The following is a 19514-nucleotide window of genomic DNA, read 5'->3' on the forward strand; positions in this document are numbered from 1 at the left end:
GTTATGTGTGCTTTCTTTTAATCATTCCCCCCCTATGTAATGCCCTCTTCTGGGTCTTTAGGGTAAATAAATAAATAAATAAATCTTAGTTTCGTTAAAAATGGGGGTACATGATTTTTCAGAAGAATCAGGTTGGTTATTCTGGGAACAGTTCCTATAATGCAAGGCCAAGTTTGACGACGGAGCCCCCCTTAATGAAGTGTTGTGGTCTCTTAAGCGGGTGTTCAAGCACCTTCCTGTTTGACCTATATACTTCATTAAGGGGGGCTCCGTCGTCAAATAGTCTGGGTTGCGTACAAGATCTCGTACTCCTCGCAAGGCGAGCACATTGCACATGGTGCAATCAACAAGCGTCCCCGGCGGTCGTCAATGCCCGCCGCTCTTGGCCGTGCTCATTTTAAAGCTGATAGCGAACTTTCGAGATAAAGTGGCAAAATTTACTGCAACATTCCAGAACAACGTAGATTCGGCTTTGCTTGGATGCGATCAGTCGAGATAAATCTGTTGGCGTTTTGCTTCAAGCGATAAAGCGGCGTGCCGGCAGCTTTGAAGAGTGAACAAACACTGCAAAGATTCACGGCAATATCTTTTTATTATTGCGAAAGGAATACTGCTCGCAGTTTGAGCCCTTCAGCGTCGTCCAGGCGGTGTAACCATGTTTGACCTTTAGCATGACCTCCGCTGTGACGTCACGCCAGACGGAGAGAGACAGAGGCCCAACTCGTCTCGTCGCGGTCGTCCCAGCGTAACCACGGTGCGCCGAGCAGCAGCTGCGCGCGCGCCGCTGCCGCGAGGAGGCGCTCGCTATGATGACGTTGTAGCAACGGAGTGGTCCGTTCGGCGTTTTAATCACTTGCCACCACACACATTCTTTTCCTACATCACAAAAACCGCCATTTATTTACATGGAGGAGAAAAGGCGGCACACTACATCACCGACCACGGCAAGTCCACAGCACAACACACACTCCTGACTCACACTGTCTGCTAACACACACTGACTCCTGACAACCCCATCGCCGTCCCCACCGCGACCGTCCCGATCCCTTTCCCAGAAAGGGCATATAATCCCTCCGAGGTCGTCGTGCGGGGAGGTTCGGCGCGTTCGGCGCCCACTGGTCTCAAGGTAAGGGGGTAATGCCCTGTGCGGCTACCACCGTCCGTTCTAACAGACGTCACGCCAGACGGAGATATATCGGGCTCTGACCCGGCTCGTAGCAGTCGTCCCGGCGTAAGCACGCTGTGCGTTTCAGCCAGGCCATGTCGTTCGACATGCACAAGGCAAGGCTGCAACGATTCGCTCAAGCTAGGAAACGACGGCGGGCTGAAGAAACGGATGAAGTTGCTTTCGCAATTTCCGGGCTTAACCAAGCTGAGCCTCTGCCAATTTTTCACTACTGTATATGTCAGGCAGATTTCACCGCGTCCTGTTTATCGCTTCTCTCGTTTGTAGGCGTGTAAATAATTTTTTTTCCTTCGATTTTCAAGTGTGCGCGCGGAATCCCAGTCAGTCGTGGCCCTTTTTTTAAGGTTGTCTGTTGGAACGTTACCAGCCAATTTTCGGTTCTTGACATCCCGCTGGTGGTCTTTGAAGCGCCTCCTGAGAGAGAGAGAGAAATGAATTTTAATGAGGGAAAGGTGGAGAGGTCGGCCGGTGGTAACATGGCCCTGGCCTGCTACTCCGTTGTCTCGCCCTATAGGTAGGCTGCGCTGCATTCTCCTGAGAGACCTCCTCAGGAGAGTGCGTTAAACGTGTTCATCCGTTCCTCGTCGTCTGCTTGCGGCGTATGCGTATATGGTCGTAAAATAGACACTGTGATCGTACTAACACTGAAGGACCACTTGTCAGTTTTTGACTAGCGCATGCACGCTTACGTACGCTAAACGCAAGCAATTTGCGGGATGCTACGCTGTTTGCCACTTATGCGACTGGCGACTCAACGATAACCTCAACCTAGTCGCATCATCTGGTTTCTAGAACAGAAAACATTCTTTTAGCGCCTGGCCATTCTTTTAGCGCCTGTCCTGTGTGTATCCTCCTCTTGTGTGCGTTTTTCATGTGCGCTTAAATTTCATTTATAAGAAAACATTTTTGTCAACAATTAGACATTTTTTTAGCCCTAGGAGCGGCAGAATTGTCACTCCATATTAAAAAAAACAAATTTATCGCTCATTGATTTTGCTGTATGTGAGATGAGACAAAGCGACTGCTACGAACCAGTGAACGTGAACGTAAGAAACGCAGAGAAACGTAAGAAACGCAGTGTCAACGACAAATTCACTCTGAAGCGATGGGTGCTGCTTCGAAGCACGCCGCCATGTTGGAAATGCAATTTTAACGTACTCAATAGTTGCGCACGCTAAACTCTGGAAATAGCGTGTTTAAGGCGCGAAGTGAAATAATGGTTGGCGCAAGCGCCCTTTAAAGCATGCTTTCCTGTATGCCCATTTTATACTGGGACTACGTTCCGCACCGTCACAACGTCGCCTCTGGACTTTGGTCGCTCCAAGGAAATACTGGTAGCAGTGCGCGGCGCTATAGCGTTCTAGAACAGCTACGCCAGTCCGGCGGTTCCGGGGAGCACCCTTTTCATATAGCTGGAGTGTCGGGAATATGCGCACTGTATGCGGGAAATGCCGCCAAAGAACCTATGCAGCGCTCACATGCAGCATCGCCCTCACTGAGTCTAGCGCATTTCGAGACATACCGTAAACGTTGCCAATTTTATGCCCGGCTAAATACCCCCAGTTCCGCTCGGCACATAGCTTGGGCCAAATCCATTTGCTTTAAGTAAGGGTTCCCATTTTATTTAGTAAGCTTATTTGCGCACAGGGAACGGGTTGGCTGCCACGCTGAAACACTCGCCATCTGCAAATGGAAAACGCGGTTGTCTAAACTAGAGCACTGCACGGGCCTAAATCTGAGGCCCAAGCCCGGCCCGGGCCCGAGACCTGAGGCCCGAGCCCGGCCCAGGCCCGCGGCTTCAAGCCCGGGTCCGGCCCAGGCCCGCTAAATTATCGCTCTAGCGAGCCCGGCCCGGCCCGTGAATCCCGGAGTGAAGCCTAGGCCGGACCCGGCCAGGCCCGTTTCACAGTAACGCTTGAGGTATACTGCTCCCTCTGAGTAAGTAGACTGCTACTAGACCGATAAGGAACTGGCCGACAAAGGCTCTGAAACTGCAGTTTGGCTTCCAGAAAGTTGGTTCTTTTTAACTCAGAAGGAAGTGATTAAGAGTAGTGCTCGCAAGGCCCCCGTCTTTTGGACAGTGACCTCTTGTAAGTGCACAAAGATAAACTCGGAAGTTCCGAGAGCCAAATAAAACCCGCACAAATGGACCTGCACCAAGCTTACCTTATAAATGCACTCGAATCAGTCCAAAACAGAGCAACCAGATTCATTCATTCATCATATTCTTACGACATCAGTATACATGGTCTGTTCTGAAAGTAGTAGGACTCATTTTTTTAAACAAAATTTATTCAAGAGAATAGTACAAACGATTACAATTTTTCAAGGTAGCACCCTTCCGCACCTACACGCTGCTGCCAATGAGTTTTAGTTTTCGTATGCCTCCAGGAACGCCTGGACCGGAATGCTGTTTAGTTCCCTCGTCACGGCCTGTTGAACCACCTCTACCGATCCGTGATGTTTCCCCTTGAGCGTCGATTTTATTCTCGGGAATAGAAAAAAGTCTGGCGGGGCCAAGTCGAGACTGTAGGGGGGCTGAGGCAGCGTTGCCGCCTTGTGCTGAGCAAAAAATCGGGGTCCTCATTCACATGATGAAGAAGATCCTACCGGTTGGCCTTTTCTCCTCTGACAACACTCCCGGCACCAACTTCGCGCACGCTTTCCTCATGGATAAGTTTTCTGTCACGATCTCAAAAACTTGGGTTTGAGGAATGGTCAAGTCACCAGCAATCATTCTGATACTCATTCTACGATCACTGTTAAGTAAATGTTTCACTCGCTACACATTTTCGTTGGTCTTACTGGTCGAAGGGCGTCTGGAGCGGTCGTCTTCCTCCACTCTTTCCTTACATTCTCGGAACAGCTTGTTCCACTCAAAAAACACCTGATCGACCCATGGAAGCGTTACCGTAGGCCTTCTTAATCATGTCGTGAGTCTCTTTGCCCGTTTTGCCAAGATTTACACAAAATTTGGATCGCGTATCGCTGATCGAGTAAACGCTCCATGATTCTGTGTGACGAGACGTTTCGACAGTGGTTCACAGTACAAGCGACCTGCTCTCTTGAACGGCCGAGAGCCGACTGCCGATTTTCCCCAGGATTCCCAATATACCCCCTCAACGATCCTGCACGCGCAGACCGCCTCTCGTCCGCCCGTTCGCCCAGGAAAAAAACAGTCCTACTACTTTCAGAACAGACCCTGTATCAGCATTGAAAGCTGAATCCGACTTATTGCCCTTATCACTTCGTCGCCGCAATGCCAGCCTTTGCTTGTTCCATAAATTTTTCCATAGTTCACTAGGCCGCGCACCCTACATCGTCCCTCCAGCCCGCATATCTCGTCGCACTCGTCATCCTTTTCAAGTTTCCGGACCTCGTGCCCGTACTACCACCTTTGCCGCATCATTTTTTTTCCCGTACTGCAGCAGACTGGAACGACCTACCCAACGAAATCGCAGCCATCATGTGCTCATCCAACTTTGCCAATAATCTTACCAGTTATGTTTCGTTATTAAGGCGGAAGCCTTTAATGCCTCATCGTTGTAAGCAGCAGTTGTCGACAGAAATGTCACGCTTTTCAGTTGGTCGAAACGGTCGTGACGTCGCAGTGCGCGAATTTCAAAGGGGGCCAATTGTACCTTGGCTACTAACCATGCAACCAATTAAAGGGATCGTATAGTGATGCTCCAAGTAAGTTTGAGTGAGTTTAGTTAATTGCTTACTTAACCAATCAGTCTAATTAACCTTTCTAGTCAGACCAGATAAATAAATAAAACCGAGTAGGAAATGGGCCGAGCTTGGGAATCGAGCCCCGGTCTCCGGAGTGCGAGCCGAGCACGCTACCACTCCGCCATGCCAGCTCGATGGTTTGGAATGTACAAAGGTGCGTCTAGTGAATACGGTGTCTTCGTTCACTCCCATCTTCCTCCCTTCCCGTTACGGCGAGGTTTAGGTGTCCACCGAGATATGCGAGACAGATACATTTCCTTTCCTCAAAAACCAATTTACCGACGAGCAAGGCGTATTTGTCCGCCTTTCAGATTGGTCCGAATTGTCGTGACGTCACCGCGCGCGAATTTTGACGCGTGTCCCCCGAAATATGTGAGGCAGTTACTGCGCAACTTCCTTTCCTCAAATACAATTTTCGACTAGTGTCTACTGAGATATGTGAAACAGTTACTGCGTAATTTCCTTTCCTCAAATACAATTTTCATTTTCTTCATTACGGCCCCTATTTCTTCTTTCGCTCAAACTTCCTCCCTTCCTGTACGGTGCGGCTCAGGTGTCCACCGAGATGACAGAGAATTACAGCCCCATTTCCTTTCCTCAAAAAGCGTTGCGTTCAAAGGGCAACGCATCGCGCCGAACGGGTGGTGGCGTTCCTTGGACTCCGCGGCAGCGCTACAACACGCTGTCGCGTTCCACTCCTAAAGGCGAAGCTTAAGCGTCATTTATTGGCAGTTGATTAATGCACCAACAAAATGTACAGTGAACAATCGCGTAGCAGAATGCAGCACTCAGGCTTTCGCCTTTCACCACTTTAGCCGCTAAAGTTCCTCGTAATTTTGTTAACACTTGCTCACCAAAATATATGTAACCGCCCCTTGTGTAATACCCCTCGTGGGTCTTTAAGGTAATAAAATGAAATGAATGAAATGAAAAAGGGCTGCATACGAGCATAATAGACTACTTTGGTTTCCCCCATGATTTTAATCAGTTATATTTTGCTGCCCGCGAAGTATAAATAATAAAGCTGCCTAGCAAGCAGTGGGATGACATTTTTTTAGTGAACGTGATCTCACAGGTTGAACTCATAGCCGAACTGGTCGCCTTTCAGCAGAAACGAAAAGCTAAAAGGCTTGAGTATTTCATGGTGTGTGTTTGAATACTATAAGCGTCCTAAACTTATATGTTCTTCCCGCATGCATTTCTAATAGGGTATAGGTATGTTTTGGGATGACGAACGATCAATGGCCAATTAAGGCCGGTTGAATTCTACTCCTACTGGTGGAGCAGAAGATAACGGGCGAACCACGTGATGACTTAAGGGCAAAACACTTGTCATGACAACCAGGCTGAAGAAGCGAGGAGGGATATAGATGTGGTTATGAGATGTGATGTACAAACTCTTGCAAGCTTTTGTGGCTATTTTATTTGCCAGATGTTCCGGTCCGCTGGTAAAAAAAAAAACCAAACGCGCTTTAGTTTGTGAATTTTCTGTCATGAGAGAAGTATAGCTATAAAATTAAAGGTATGTTTTTGGGGCTTAAGGGCCCAAGGGAGTCAGGCTGTGAGAGAAAAGGGCTCCGGATCATTTCGACCGCCTGGGTTTCTTCAACGAGCAATGATACTGCAAAGTACATGGCTGTCATGCTTGCCGCCTAAATAGAAATGCTGCCGCCGAGACTAGGAGCAAACCCTGATTACCTGGCTCAGTAGTCAAGAAACTTGACCACGAAGCCAAAGCGGCATGGAAATAGGAAAATAAATAAGTCAATGAATAAAGCTTAGTTTTTTTTTTCGCAGCGCATACTATAACTCATAGCTCATCCGTGTCGCTGCACCAATGCCACAGTTGTGTACTTCACTCTGCAATAGTGAACGAATAGTCAGACACCAGCCGTTTCTGTACGAACCCAAGGCCGGCTCGGGTCCGCAGCTTTAAGCCCGAGCCCGACCCGGGCCCGCACCTTCAGGCCCTGCAAAACAGATCATGTCCCGGCTCGGCCCGAGCCCATGCAGTGCACTAGTCTAAACTGATGAAATTTCTCTCAGCCAGTGATCAGCCGATGACCAGAAGGAAACTACACTCTGTCGGTGACCAGCCGGTAACTTGCCGGTGACAAGCAGGTACCCACTGGTCGTCTGCTGATTGAAATTTCAACAATTTCGACTATCGCGTTATGAATTCACAGGGGGCGAGTGTTTAATAGCCCTGTCATTCGGGCGTTTCGAAGGCCCTCGAACCGATAGTCTATCGACTTAAAGGCCGTTTAGCACTGCTACACGGGCAGTTTCAATGGCCATCGAGTCGATAATCTATCGAGTCAACTCAGCAGCGCGGAACTCTATCGCGATTTCGAGGGCCTTCGAGCGTTGCCCACTGTTGCTAACTTTGCTTCGACAGCCGACGCGCACTTTCTTGCACGATACGTTCATGTTACAAAAGCGAGAAAAACTATCTCTCAAACTTTAATGCAAGCAGTAAAATATTAGTCTGTACAATCATTTAATAATTGTATCGATGTGGTATAAGCGCGTTAATTTTATACTTTCGATCGCAGAAGACGAAAACACCAGCGGCATCAACGTTGCCAGAGCTTTACAAAACTGCGACAGCAAATCTTAAAAAAAGGCAGCGTGCCTCAAGACAACGCAGCTGGTTTTTAATACGAATTAACAACATCCTATGACTCTAAAGATGTGTATTTCGACATTTTGTTCAGATTTATAAAAACTTTTTTGTTGTGTGCGGAAAATCGAAAGCAGCGATTGCGGCGCCACACAAGCTTGGCGTAAAACACGAGGACTATTTCAATGGCCATTGAGATTTGCGGTGCAGCAGCGGTACAAGTCCTTCGAGTTCGATAGCGATTGAGAATCTCGAAGGCTCTCGACTCGATGGCCATTGAAACTGGCCGTGATACAGGGGTATTAGTGTGGCTGCGTGCACACAACAACAGGTTGGAATACTCAGAAGGGTAGCGGATCGGGCTAGTTGGTGCAGTTTTGACATTTTTCGAAGCGCTAAGACAGCAGACAGGGTCGAGCGCTACTTTCAACTGTTTATTTCATAAAACCGCAAGTGCTTTAAATAGTTCTCGAACGCTTTTATGACACTGCAGAAAACTGCACATGCGAGATTACACAGTATAGCTGCCGAGACCAACAGAACCAAGAACATAAGTGCACGATTACGTTGATACCCTGAGGAAGGCAGGTTCTTTTTTTTGACAATGAAATAGATGGTGAGCTTACACAAGTGCTACCCAGTGATGTTATGTTCTGTGCTTCTATAATCTCTCGGGTTAGTTGATCACGACTACGTCCGGTGATATGGCACTGATTTAACAATGGAGCACAATTGCGGCACTTACTGCAGTGAATGGCTAGGTTGCTTCCGCAGGAATTTTTAACATTGTTGTTGTGCTGGCGTATCCGGTCATTGAGACAACAGCCCGTTTGCCCAACATACTTTTTGCCACAAGATAGAGGGATGCAGTACACAACACAGTCTACACAGTCCACGTACGCTGTTTGGTGGTTGATACCACATAATTGTTTGACAGAAGAGCAGGGTTTCGTCAGCTTGCAAGGCTTGTTTAGCTTGTTAGGGGCCGTGAATACAACTCTCACATCTGCTTTCTGCGCTACCTTTTTCAAGTTGTGGGAAACAGTGTGCCCGTAAGGGAGCACAGCAACCTTTTTTCTTTCCCTAGACCTATTTGCGATGTCGTCACGACCGTTCAGGTTCCTAATGACGCGTTCTGCTACCGAGACCTGAAGTGGAACCGGGTAGCCAGCGGCGGATAACCGGTTCACTTGTTTGTGGAAACTACGGGGCATGCAGTGGTGGCAAAATTTCGTCAATGCGTTTCTGAAACAAAGTGCAATCACTCCTCGCTTTACCAGCTTAGAGTGGGCGGAGCGGAAAGCTAAGAGGGGTTTATTCCCGCGAGGTTCATAGCTCCAGCAAACGTGGTTGTCGGTGAGTGAAATGTGAATATCGAGGAAGCGTATTTCCCCGCCAGATGGTAGTTCATGGGTTAGTTTTAGTGGGCTGAGATTATTCTGGAAGGCTACTAAAATCTGGCTAACTTCGGGTTGAAGGGAGTTCTGGTCACAGTCAATAAAAACTAAAAAGTCATCCACAAATCTAAACACCTTAAAAACCTTTGAACCCTCAAAGTACCGCTGGAGGGCTCTGTCATGGTAGCTTAAAAACAGATCGCTGAGCACCGGTGCTATACAGGAGCCAATACATACACCTTCCTTTTGTAGGAAGGGTTCGTTGTTCCAGGAAGTGAAAGTATTTTTCAGGTAAAACTGCTAAAGTTCAAGAAAGCCGCTACACTAAACCCCGGCATCATTTTGGAAGGGGACAACACCGAAGTGGTCGATGCTGTCTTGAACATATTCTAGTAAAGAGGCATGCGGCAGTGAGTAGTACAAGTCTTTAACATCGATTGAAAAGGCCTGAAGGCTCTTGTCGGGATGGGATGAAACAAAGTCTAATACTTCTTCTGAGTTCTTAACTACAAAGGGGTGCTTAGCAGATCTAGCTTTTCTTGAAGAAACAAGGCCACACACTTCTGCCACGCCCATTCTCTGAAATAATCACCCTTAAGGGCACGTCAATCTTGCGCGTTTTCGCACTGAAAAAAACATCCAGGTGGTTTGGCGGACAATTCTGAATGCCCCTGGTTAGTTTGTCTAGGCTGATGATGTAAAAAATAGCGCACAGGGAACACAAGGGACGGAAAGTAAACGACGCAGACAAGCGCTAACTCGCAACTGAGGTTTATTGCTGACGCGCGCAATATAAGGTAGTCACTTTCCGCTTTGCGGAATGTCTAGGCTGAGCCTGGTGCACAATTTTTTCGCTTCGGTTGGAATACTCTGGAATCTTCTGGTTGGAATACTCTCCGTGAATTGCACTTGCGACCATCGGCTACAGTGCTGGCCACCGCTTGGAAGTGCTTTTCGAGGCCCCTCCGTAGGAAGAACATCAGGCGGGCCGCAAGGAATCCTGCCGTGGCACGCGCACTCTTGCTACAGAAATGGTGCAACTTTTCACGCACGCGTACCATACGCACGAACCACGTTCCCGTAGGCCCCCGCTCCGGTTTCCGTCCCTTTCGTACGGTTACAATTATAACAGGATTAATGCTAACATCTGGCTGTCGTCTTCTCAGCGTAATCATAACAAAAAAAAAGATGAACCATGATGAAGGTCAACACAAGCGAGTGGTAAGTGGAAAACCAGCGCAAAAGGACGCGTTCACAAGCAGGAGAGACGCGTCCTTTCCGCTGGTTTTCCACTTACCATGCACCAACTGGCCCAACAAGCGGGTCGGTACTTCATTTCGACATCTCTCAACGACGCATGGGCAAAGTATCTGGACTGAGCACTACACGCATTGCCTTTTGTATACTTTCGCCATCAGAGCCTTCACCCACATTTTCCATCGAGTCTTCCATATATCGCAAGGGAAATGGTCCTCCCAATACGCATTATGAACAGTCGCTCACCTTCTCGAACGGTAGGCAGAAAGGTCGGAAACAAGGATAGTTTCTTTTTCTTTGCTTCATGTGTTGTGCTCAGACAAGAAGAAAGCTATCTTTTTTTTTGTGCAGCGTATCACGGCTCCAAGCTATCCACTGTCCCGATGTGCTTCGAGTTCAACTCACACAGTGAGCATGATTGTTTTCATTTTTTTTAAACCCTTATTCTTGCAGGAAGGAAAGTCCGCGCTATCCAAGCTGTACGTGCCCACGCAAGGAAGTACTTTGGCCGACGGCCATTAGTGACGTTGGGTCTGCTGCGCATGCGCAAGAGGGGGGGGGGGACCTTTTTTTGTCTGGCTCCAAAAATTGCGACGTAACGGCCTCTCCTGAATTCTTTCCATGTCCGTATTGCTCGAAGAACCACTTACTTTATCCGTAGTGCAACAAAAATGATGCCATGGCGGCTTTGCACGCAGGCCAAGGCGGCGGAGCGCTGCTTCTCGTGCGGCCAGTGCGGCAAGCGCTTCAAGCGCTCATCGACGCTGTCCACGCACCTGCTCATCCATTCGGACACGCGGCCCTACCCGTGCCACTTCTGCGGAAAGCGCTTCCACCAGAAGTCGGACATGAAGAAGCACACCTACATTCACACCGGTGGGTTCCCTTTCTCCTGTGTGAGCACAACTTTGTTGTGCCCACACAGAAAGCTCGAGATAATAAAACACGTGCCGAAAGGTGTAAATTCCAGTGGGATTCGAACCCATGCCTTTTAGATATGCCGGTACGGGTAGAGGCAACGCTGAAGCCGTTTGCACCGACGCGAGCAGACGACGAAGTGCCGTTCGCTGCAGACGAACGGCACTTGCTCATGTATTTGTAGCTTGAAACCAGTGGCAACAGCGCTGCTAAAGCTAATGTTTATACAGGACAATATAGATAAGGAGTTTTATTCGCTTATGAATGCATACTATCCTGTCGAGATAACAAAACAGAGACTGTTTGAAAACGTTGAAGGTTTTTCTGCGCTGTTTAAAAAAAAGCAGGTTCCGTCCGCACTTGGGGTATGCGCCAGCAGCTGCTGACGCGTCGGCGAAGAGGGCGCGTCCCCGTAAGGTTGTTAGTAGAAAAAGAAAATGTGTGGCGGGGAGAGCAGACGTTAGAAAAGAAACAAACTTGGTCGTCAGAGAAAGCATTCCTCCTGAGCAAGTGCTCTTTCTTGGATACATGGACCACTCCAGTGCAGGGGTTAAGCGATGCGCCTGCGTGTAGCCACCGGTTGGGCACAGTCTTCGGGAAGCTATCTCTGGACTGATCAGCTCAGGTATCAGTCGCGACGAGTTCTGAATCCCACTCTAGCAGGTGGGACTTTCTTGCGGCACGGACGGATGGACGCCTGCTTTTCATAAGTACATGGTCTATGAATTTTTACGGGCATATGTGACCCTTGCACAAGGTTGCTTCTTCTGCTCAAGGTGGAGTCAAAGCATTTCACCCTAACGAAGCCGAACACCAGACCAGGGGAAAGCTTGTACCATCGACGGTAGGTACCCGGCGGCACTGGGGTTGAACCCCGCACCTCTCGCGTGCGAGGTGAACGGGGCCTATATTGCTGTCGTATCAAAATGACGGGTGCATACTAAGCACGCTAAAAAAAGGGCGACGCAATCTTACTGTGATAACGTGATAACATGCCGATATGGCCATTCTGTGTGCCGTGTTGCTGCCACGTGCGCATAAGATCACCGGGTGTGTCATCGTGTGACGTTCGACGCCCTTTCCCACTCCATATGTGCCCTTTTTCAGTAAAGGTTTGCCTCCGGCTGTGACGCGTGCTATGCGAACAATACGGTGGCGACGAGGAGAGGACAGACGTTGTTGGCGAAATGGCTTTCGGCACTTGCGTCGGCGAGTTTAATCTGAATGGAAATTATTTGTGGGAAGAATACGTGGAGCGCATCGAGTTGTGCTGCGCAGCGAACAAGCTCACGAGTGACGCCGACAAGGGGGCAGCTTTGCTGAGCTGTTGTGGGGAGGCAGCGTACTCCCTGATAGCAACCCTCGTAAAACCCCCAATGACACCCACGTGTCGAGTAGTCATCGTCGACGCCGTGAAGGACCATGACAATCCGAAGCCTTCAGAGTTGAACTCAAGGTGCGTTTTTTCGAAGCGAGACCAGCAGTACGACGAATCTGTAGCTGACTGCGTCACATCCTTACGCGAGCTAGCTGAGAACTGCTGCTTTGGCGACAAACAGCTGCCCTTGGATGTAATGCTGCGTGACCGCCTGGTATTCGGAGTGAGGGACAGTGTTGTTCAGCAACGGCTGCTGACAGAAAAAAACTTGACGTTCAAAAGAGCAACGCGTAATGATCCAGCACAAGCAAGAAGCTGAGAGCAAAAGTGAGCACGCCCCCTAAAAACGAGCAGGCGGAAGAGAACGGCGTCGCAGCGTCGAGTCAAGTTCGGGACGAAAGGTGTTTCCGATTTGGCGGTAAGCACGAAGCGTATCGCTGCCAGTTCAAGAACGCGACGTGTTTCAACTGCTCTAAAAAAGGGCATCTAGCCAAGTCGTGTCGCAGAAAAAAATGCTAGTGCAGCATCAGCTGCATCCACGCCGGCGCAGACTGAGTGCGACGCTTTACTCTGCATAAGTCAGGCTGTCCCAAATTTGTCGCCGTCGTCCGCATTGGTGGTCAAAACGGAAGTAGACTACCGAGGACCAATCATCAGCCGCGAGGAGTATAAAAAACTGCAAGTCGCTAAAAGTGCCGACCTGGACGAAAGAAGGGCCTGTGGGAAAAACCATGGTTCCCGTAGCGTGGTTGCCAAAGGGAGAAATTGCGAGCTGCCGCTACTTCCAGGCACTGTCTGTTTCAAGGCGTTGAGCTTACGGGTCTTCACGCCGTGAGCAAGAGGCTATCCTTTCAAGGCATGCAGACATTTTTAGCGCGTCATTTCCAGGCGCTACATTGCCGCCGATTCACACTGAGCTCTAGCAGGACGCTCAGCCAAGGTTTCTGAAATGTCGAAGCATTCCGTTCGCGCTTAAGGACGATGTCACAGCTGAGTGATTGGAGAGACAATGAATTCTGTACGCAACGCAGTATTCAGAATGGGCAACACCTGCCGTCGTTGTTCGAAAAAAGAATGGATCGCTCCGAATCTGCGGTGCCTACCGAAGCACAGTCGAGGAGCAACTGCTATCCTTTGCCTGCGAGCCAAGAATTGTTGGCAAAGTTGGGCAAAGGCCGCGTTTTTTCGAAGCTGGACTTTGACGCAAGCGCACCGTAAAAGGGTTGTACAGCGTGCGACGTTTGCCGTATGGCGTGTCGGTAGCTCCCAGGCTGTTCCAACGCATAATGGGTACAGTTCTCGCAGGTCTACGCAAGTATCTGTGTACCTGGACGACATTCTGGTGGCCAGCGAAACAAAAGAGCACAGCCGAGTGCTCGCCGAGGTCTGCGGACGAACTGCAAGAACGGGACTGCAGGTTCAGTCAGAAAAGTGCGAGTTTTTTAAAGAAAGCCTGGAATTCTTAGGCCACGGGAAGACTCGCGTGGCATCTACCCATCGAAAGCTAAGGTTTGGTTTATGGGGTTTAACGTCCCAAAGCAACTAAGGCTGTAAGGGACGCCGTAGTGGAGGGCTCCGGAAATTTCCACCACCTGGGGTTCTTTAACGCGCACTGACATCGCACAGTACACGGTCCTCTAGAAGTTTTGCCTTCATCGAAATTCGGCCACCGCGGCCGGGATCGAACCCGCGTCTTTCGGGTCAGCAGCCGAGCGCCGCAACCACTGAGACACCACGGCGAGGCGAATACTAAGGTAGAAGCGATTCATCAAGTGTCTGCATCGAAAACCAAGAAAGAGCTGCAAACATTTCTCGGGTGGTGAACTTTTATAATCGTTTCTTGAAAGGCCGCCCCGAGGTCGCAGAAATCTTGTATCGTCTACTGGAGACTAACGTCGCGTGGATGTGGCGTGAAGAACGCCAGAAAGCGTTCGAAAGTCCGAAGCAGCCTCTAACGTCCGAGCCGCTGCTGGTGCATTTTGATCCCAGCGCGCCTTTAGTTCCGCCATGCGATGCTTCACCGGTGGGAGTAGGAGCAGTCCGACCCTCAAGGACGAGGCAGACCCATCGCGTATGCGTCAAGAACGTGAACAAGGACCGAACGGAAGTATGACCGGATAGATCGAGAGGCTTTAGCCATCGTTTTTGGCGTTCGTCATTTCCATCAATATCTTTGTGGAGGAAAGTTCTTCATTCTGAGAGATCACAAACCACTACTCGGCATATTTCGGCAAGAGAAGCAAATTCCAGCTGTATTGTCACCACGCATGCTCCGTTGGACCATGATGTCGGCTTATGATTACCACCTTGACTGTCTGAAAACGCAACATCATGCGAATGCTGACTCTTTAAGCAGATTACCCGCAAAGGAGACGCGAGGTGAAACCTAGGCTCCGGGCGACGTTCTTCTGCTAGAGGCAGTAGAGTATCCCCCCAGTAACTGCACAACAAGTGGTCATCCTCTACCAGGCAAGACCCTCAATTACTTCGAGTGAAGGCCTGGATTATCGACGGCTGACCCAAGCACAATGTTCCATCAGAATATTCTGCCTACCATGCGAGACGATATGAGCTATCCGTCGATCGCGACTGCGTCCTTTTGGGAAACCGAGTCGCGCTTCCGGAACGACTACGGAAGCGAATTCTTGGCATGCTACATGCAAATCATCCAGGAATTGCGGCTATGGAAGCTCTCGCGAGGTCCTATGTTTGGTGGCCAAGAATTGACGCGCAGATTGAGGATTTCGTCCGGCACTGCAAGCCATGTCAAGAGAACAGGCAAAGTGATCCCAAGACACCTGAACATTTCTGGACAAAGCCCGGGAGATCTTGGAGAAGGGTACATATCGATTTTGCGGGGCCGGTCGAAGGCGTTTGTTTTCTTGTGGCAGTGGATGAGTTTTCGAACTGGGCTGAAATCGAGATAATGCCATCCCTTGAGTCCTCTTCAGTGATAAAAAAAAAAGGCAGTGGCTTAGCTTTAGTTGAGCCTGGATATACAAGCGAAAAGCTGCAGTTGTGCTTGGTTTGACGTCATGGCTGTCGCAGTTGGCGCACAATGCACTGGGAGCACCACGATAACGGTGGAGGCGTTCGGCCGTCCACACACTGCCTGTACGAAGGCGGAGGAGGAGACGAGCATGTAGTGAATATGGTGCTGTCTTAGAAGGTTGCTTTAGAGACGTGTACTGTGGTGTCCATTCCTTTCAGGTGTACACCAAGATATGAGAGACAAGAATTTCCTTTCGTTAAAAGCAATTTTCATTTCATTTCATTTTCCTTAATGCCCTTACGGTGCGGTTCGGGTATCCACCGAGATATGAGAGAGACGTGCATTAGTAAAGCTTTTTGACGGGCTAGTTGGTACATATTCATATTTGAAAGGGTGTGCGCTAAAAAGACGTACACAGGAAAAAGATAGAGACGACAGGAAAGAAGCGCAACTTCCAACTTTATTGACGACAAAGAAGCCAGGCGCACTTATATATCCGCTGATAACCAGATATGAGCTGCGTGAAGGAGCGTGACCCCAACAACCAAACAAAAGACAGCGCAAAAAATGCATATCTAAGTGACATTGAAAGAAACCCAAGAATGTGAACATATCAAACACCTGCCTAGGTAAGGTAAAAAAAAGTGGGATTCATATCGGCTGATAACAATGCATAACAACATATAAAGCTCTGTTTTCTCATGTTGTTATGCATTGTTATCAGCCGATATGAATCCCACTTTTTTTTACCTTACCTCGGCAGGTGTTTGATATGTTCACATTCTTGGGTTTCTTTCAATGTCACTTAGATATGCATTTTTTGCGCTGTCTTTTGTTTGGTTGTTGGGGTCACGCTCCTTCACGCAGCTCATATCTGGTTATCAGCGGATATATAAGCGCGCCTGGCTTCTTTGTCGTCAATAAAGTTAGAAGTTGCGCTTCTTTCCTGTCGTCTCTATCTTTTTCCTGTGTATGTCTTTTTAGCGCACACCCTTTCAAATATGAGAGAGACAGGCGTCGTTTCCTTTCCTTAAAACCAATTTTCTTTTCATTTTCCTTTCCTTACGGCGCGGTTCGGGTGTCCACCGAGATATGAGAGTTTCGTGGCGCACTGTTTGTCTTTTATTTATTTTTTTTTATTTTGTGCCGCGTGTGACGTCACTCGGTTTGGCGCATGCGCAGCTGTGGCAAACCTTGGCTCCGACGGCTCACGCGAAGCGCGGCTGTGGCGCGGGTAGTGAAGCTTTTGCTTCAAAAGCGGCGAGGACTCTACGTAGGTGCACGTCACCCTTGTTGCCAATTGACCAGAATAAAGCGGCGTCACACGTTGTCTCTGTGCGCAGGCGAGAAGCCGCACAAGTGCGTGGTGTGCGGCAAGGCGTTCAGCCAGTCGTCCAACCTCATCACGCACACGCGCAAGCACAGCGGCTTCAAGCCGTTCGCCTGCCGTGTCTGCGGCCGGGCCTTCCAGCGGAAGGTGGACCTGCGGCGGCACGCGGACTCGCAGCACTGCGCCGGGGGCCTCGCCGCCGTACCCTAGGCGCCGCCTCGGATGCGAAGCCTTTCTTTCCTTCTGCGAGGATTACAGCTGGCGTTCAATTTCTTCTCTCGCATTGTTTCGCAGTTTCTGAACTGATCTCCAAGAACACGCTTTCTGCAGGCTCGACGCGACGCTTACGGTAGGGTACAAGGGTCGCAACTGTCGTTTCTCACCACTGTTCGCATCTGGACTGTGCTGCGCATGCGCAGTATGAAATGCGCCACTCAGAACGCTGCTGGCAGCGGTAAGATGGTTTGGGTTGGGTTTATGGGGTTTAACGTCCCAAAGCGACTGAGGCTATGAGAGACGCCGTAGTGGAGGGCTCCGGAAATTTCGACCACCTGGGGTTCTTTAACATGCACTGACACCGCACAGTACACGGGCCTCGAATTTCTCCTCCGAAGAAATTCAACCGCCGCGGCCGGGATCGAACCCGCGTCTTTCGGGTCAGCAGCCGAGCACCATAGCCACTGAGCCACCGCGGCGGCCTAGCGGTAAGATGGCTGCACTCGAAAAGGCAAATGTGACAAGGTCTACAGGATGAAACAAATGATGGCTGCCCAATATATTCCTCAGCCAGGCTATGTTCCAGTACGCTCGGCATGTCGCTCATTGCAGCTCGAAAGCAATGTTCGCATTTTCCGCCGCTTCTCGGGCGCCAAATGCGCAATGCTGACGTCACATCCCCGTCTCCTCGGTCGAGTGCGCGGCGCACAGGCCTCGCCGCAAGGAAGAAGCACAAGTTGGATGCAAGCACATGGAACAGCAGCGAATGCATTCCTTCGCGATTCCTCGCATGGCCTCTGTTTATTCATTCTACTCTACAGGCCTTATCCCAAAAGCAGCAGCGCGCACGACCCGCCTCGGGAAGGAAAGTACGAGGCACACGAGTGTGGCAGAAGTGCAAGGGAGCGTGTCGACTCAGTTGCACCGCGGAAATTCTTTTCTCAAAATCACCCCACAGATTACAAAGAAAGCCTGCAAGGACGCATGCGCTGGATTAGTTTTCAGTTCTTCATAAGCCTTTAACCGAGGACACTGTTTATTCACATTTTCCTCCGTTGAGACTACAGTCTTTAGTATAATACTGGCAATTTCTTATTGTACACCCTAGGCTTTCTTATTACTGCCTTGTGCCCAATTATTCGTTAACAGGACATCACGAGGCTCCTTCTGTCAGACTCTTAGCCCAGTGTATTCTTTCTTCATTGAATGTTCTGTAAATTGAACTTGTAATGTCTGTTGCCTGTTAGTAGTATCACCATATTGCGCAATAAACTGTGAGGAATGTTTACGATTAAATTGCACCCACTCTGACACTTCCACATCCTGCTGCAATGTTAAATTGAATTCAGCGCAAAAAAAAAAAACAGACAAGGGACAAAGAGAGACACACTGAGACAACACGAGCGCTAACTACTACCAACTGTTTATTCATGCTGAAGTACAGGGGATATATAGGAAGGGAATGAAGAGCATGCGCGTAGCGAGGTACAGATAATGCACATCCGTCAAGCAAACGAGTTAATCAAAAAACGAATCTAAAAAAGCACATTCAGATGAGTAGAAGGCTAACTGACGTGCTTGACATGTTGTGCTGACGATGTGCTGAACAAGAAGATCGATGCATGAATAAACAGTTGGTAGTAGTTAGCGCTCGTGTTGTCTCAGTGTGTCTCTCTTTGTCCCTTGTCTGTTTTTTTTTTTTTGCGCTGAATTCAATTTAACATGCTTCACCAACTAGCCCGGCAGCTTGCTCTCCTGACCTGCTGCAATGTTTGGCCGTGCTAAGTATTCCACGCCTTCAAATGCAGCTCTTGGCGCTCAGGAGACCCTTTTGCCTCCTGAAATGCGGGTGCCGGGACATTTCGTGCGCTGGTGCATGGTGATAACGACGATTAGATTTTCAAAGAGCAGCTTGGCCAAAGGGCGTCATGTGCTTGGTGTGCACAAGCTGTGGCAAATATATTTTGTTTCCAAGCATTTTATCCCGGAAAAAAAAAGTGGGTGGGTCCAAACCTCGCTGCTGCTGCACTGGCCCCTACCATAGGTGCGAGAAGAAAAAATAGCCAGCTGCCGTCAAGAGCAGCCGCAAAACAGAGGGCATCCCTGCACTGTCGCGTTTGCACGGCGCGCTCAGTTTCGGGTCTGAAAAAAGCACTCGCACTACGACTTGTGTCATGCAGTAGTAACGGCAGTCCGCGAAGATTCCAAAAGAAACTGTTTATAGGGCTGACTCGGCGGAGGCGATGGGCAGAACCTCCGTCGCTCTCGGCTGCGCTCCATTCAAAGCTGACCAAGAAATTACGAGGTATCAGTTGCGCACGGCGGGGATTATTCGAGATAAATCTTAACGCTTTCACAAAGTGATAAACCTGCCTCGTGACAGGGAGCGAATACAGAAAGATAGAAAGAGCGCCTGTGTTCGTTCAGTTCTAATTTATTTTGAATAAACGAGGGCGCATTTTCTCTGCCTCTGAACCACAGTGAC

The 19514-nt window shown here is 49.3% G+C and overlaps 1 protein-coding gene across 1 annotated transcript; it reads left to right on the forward strand.

Annotated features, from left to right (window-relative positions):
- Positions 1-10126: 10126 nt before the first annotated feature.
- LOC149326062 (uncharacterized) lies at positions 10127-17023 on the forward strand. Its single transcript, XM_089564462.1, has 3 exons — positions 10127-10159; positions 10894-11071; positions 16827-17023. Exons 1-3 carry the CDS (start codon positions 10127-10129, stop codon positions 17021-17023), a joined length of 408 nt encoding a protein of 135 aa, XP_089420588.1.
- The last annotated feature ends 2491 nt before the right edge of the window (positions 17024-19514 follow it).

Source organism: Amblyomma mixtum, chromosome 10, assembly GCF_055824585.1.
Source record: "Amblyomma mixtum isolate Tamu chromosome 10, ASM5582458v1, whole genome shotgun sequence".
NCBI classification, from domain to species: Eukaryota; Metazoa; Arthropoda; class Arachnida; order Ixodida; family Ixodidae; genus Amblyomma; species Amblyomma mixtum.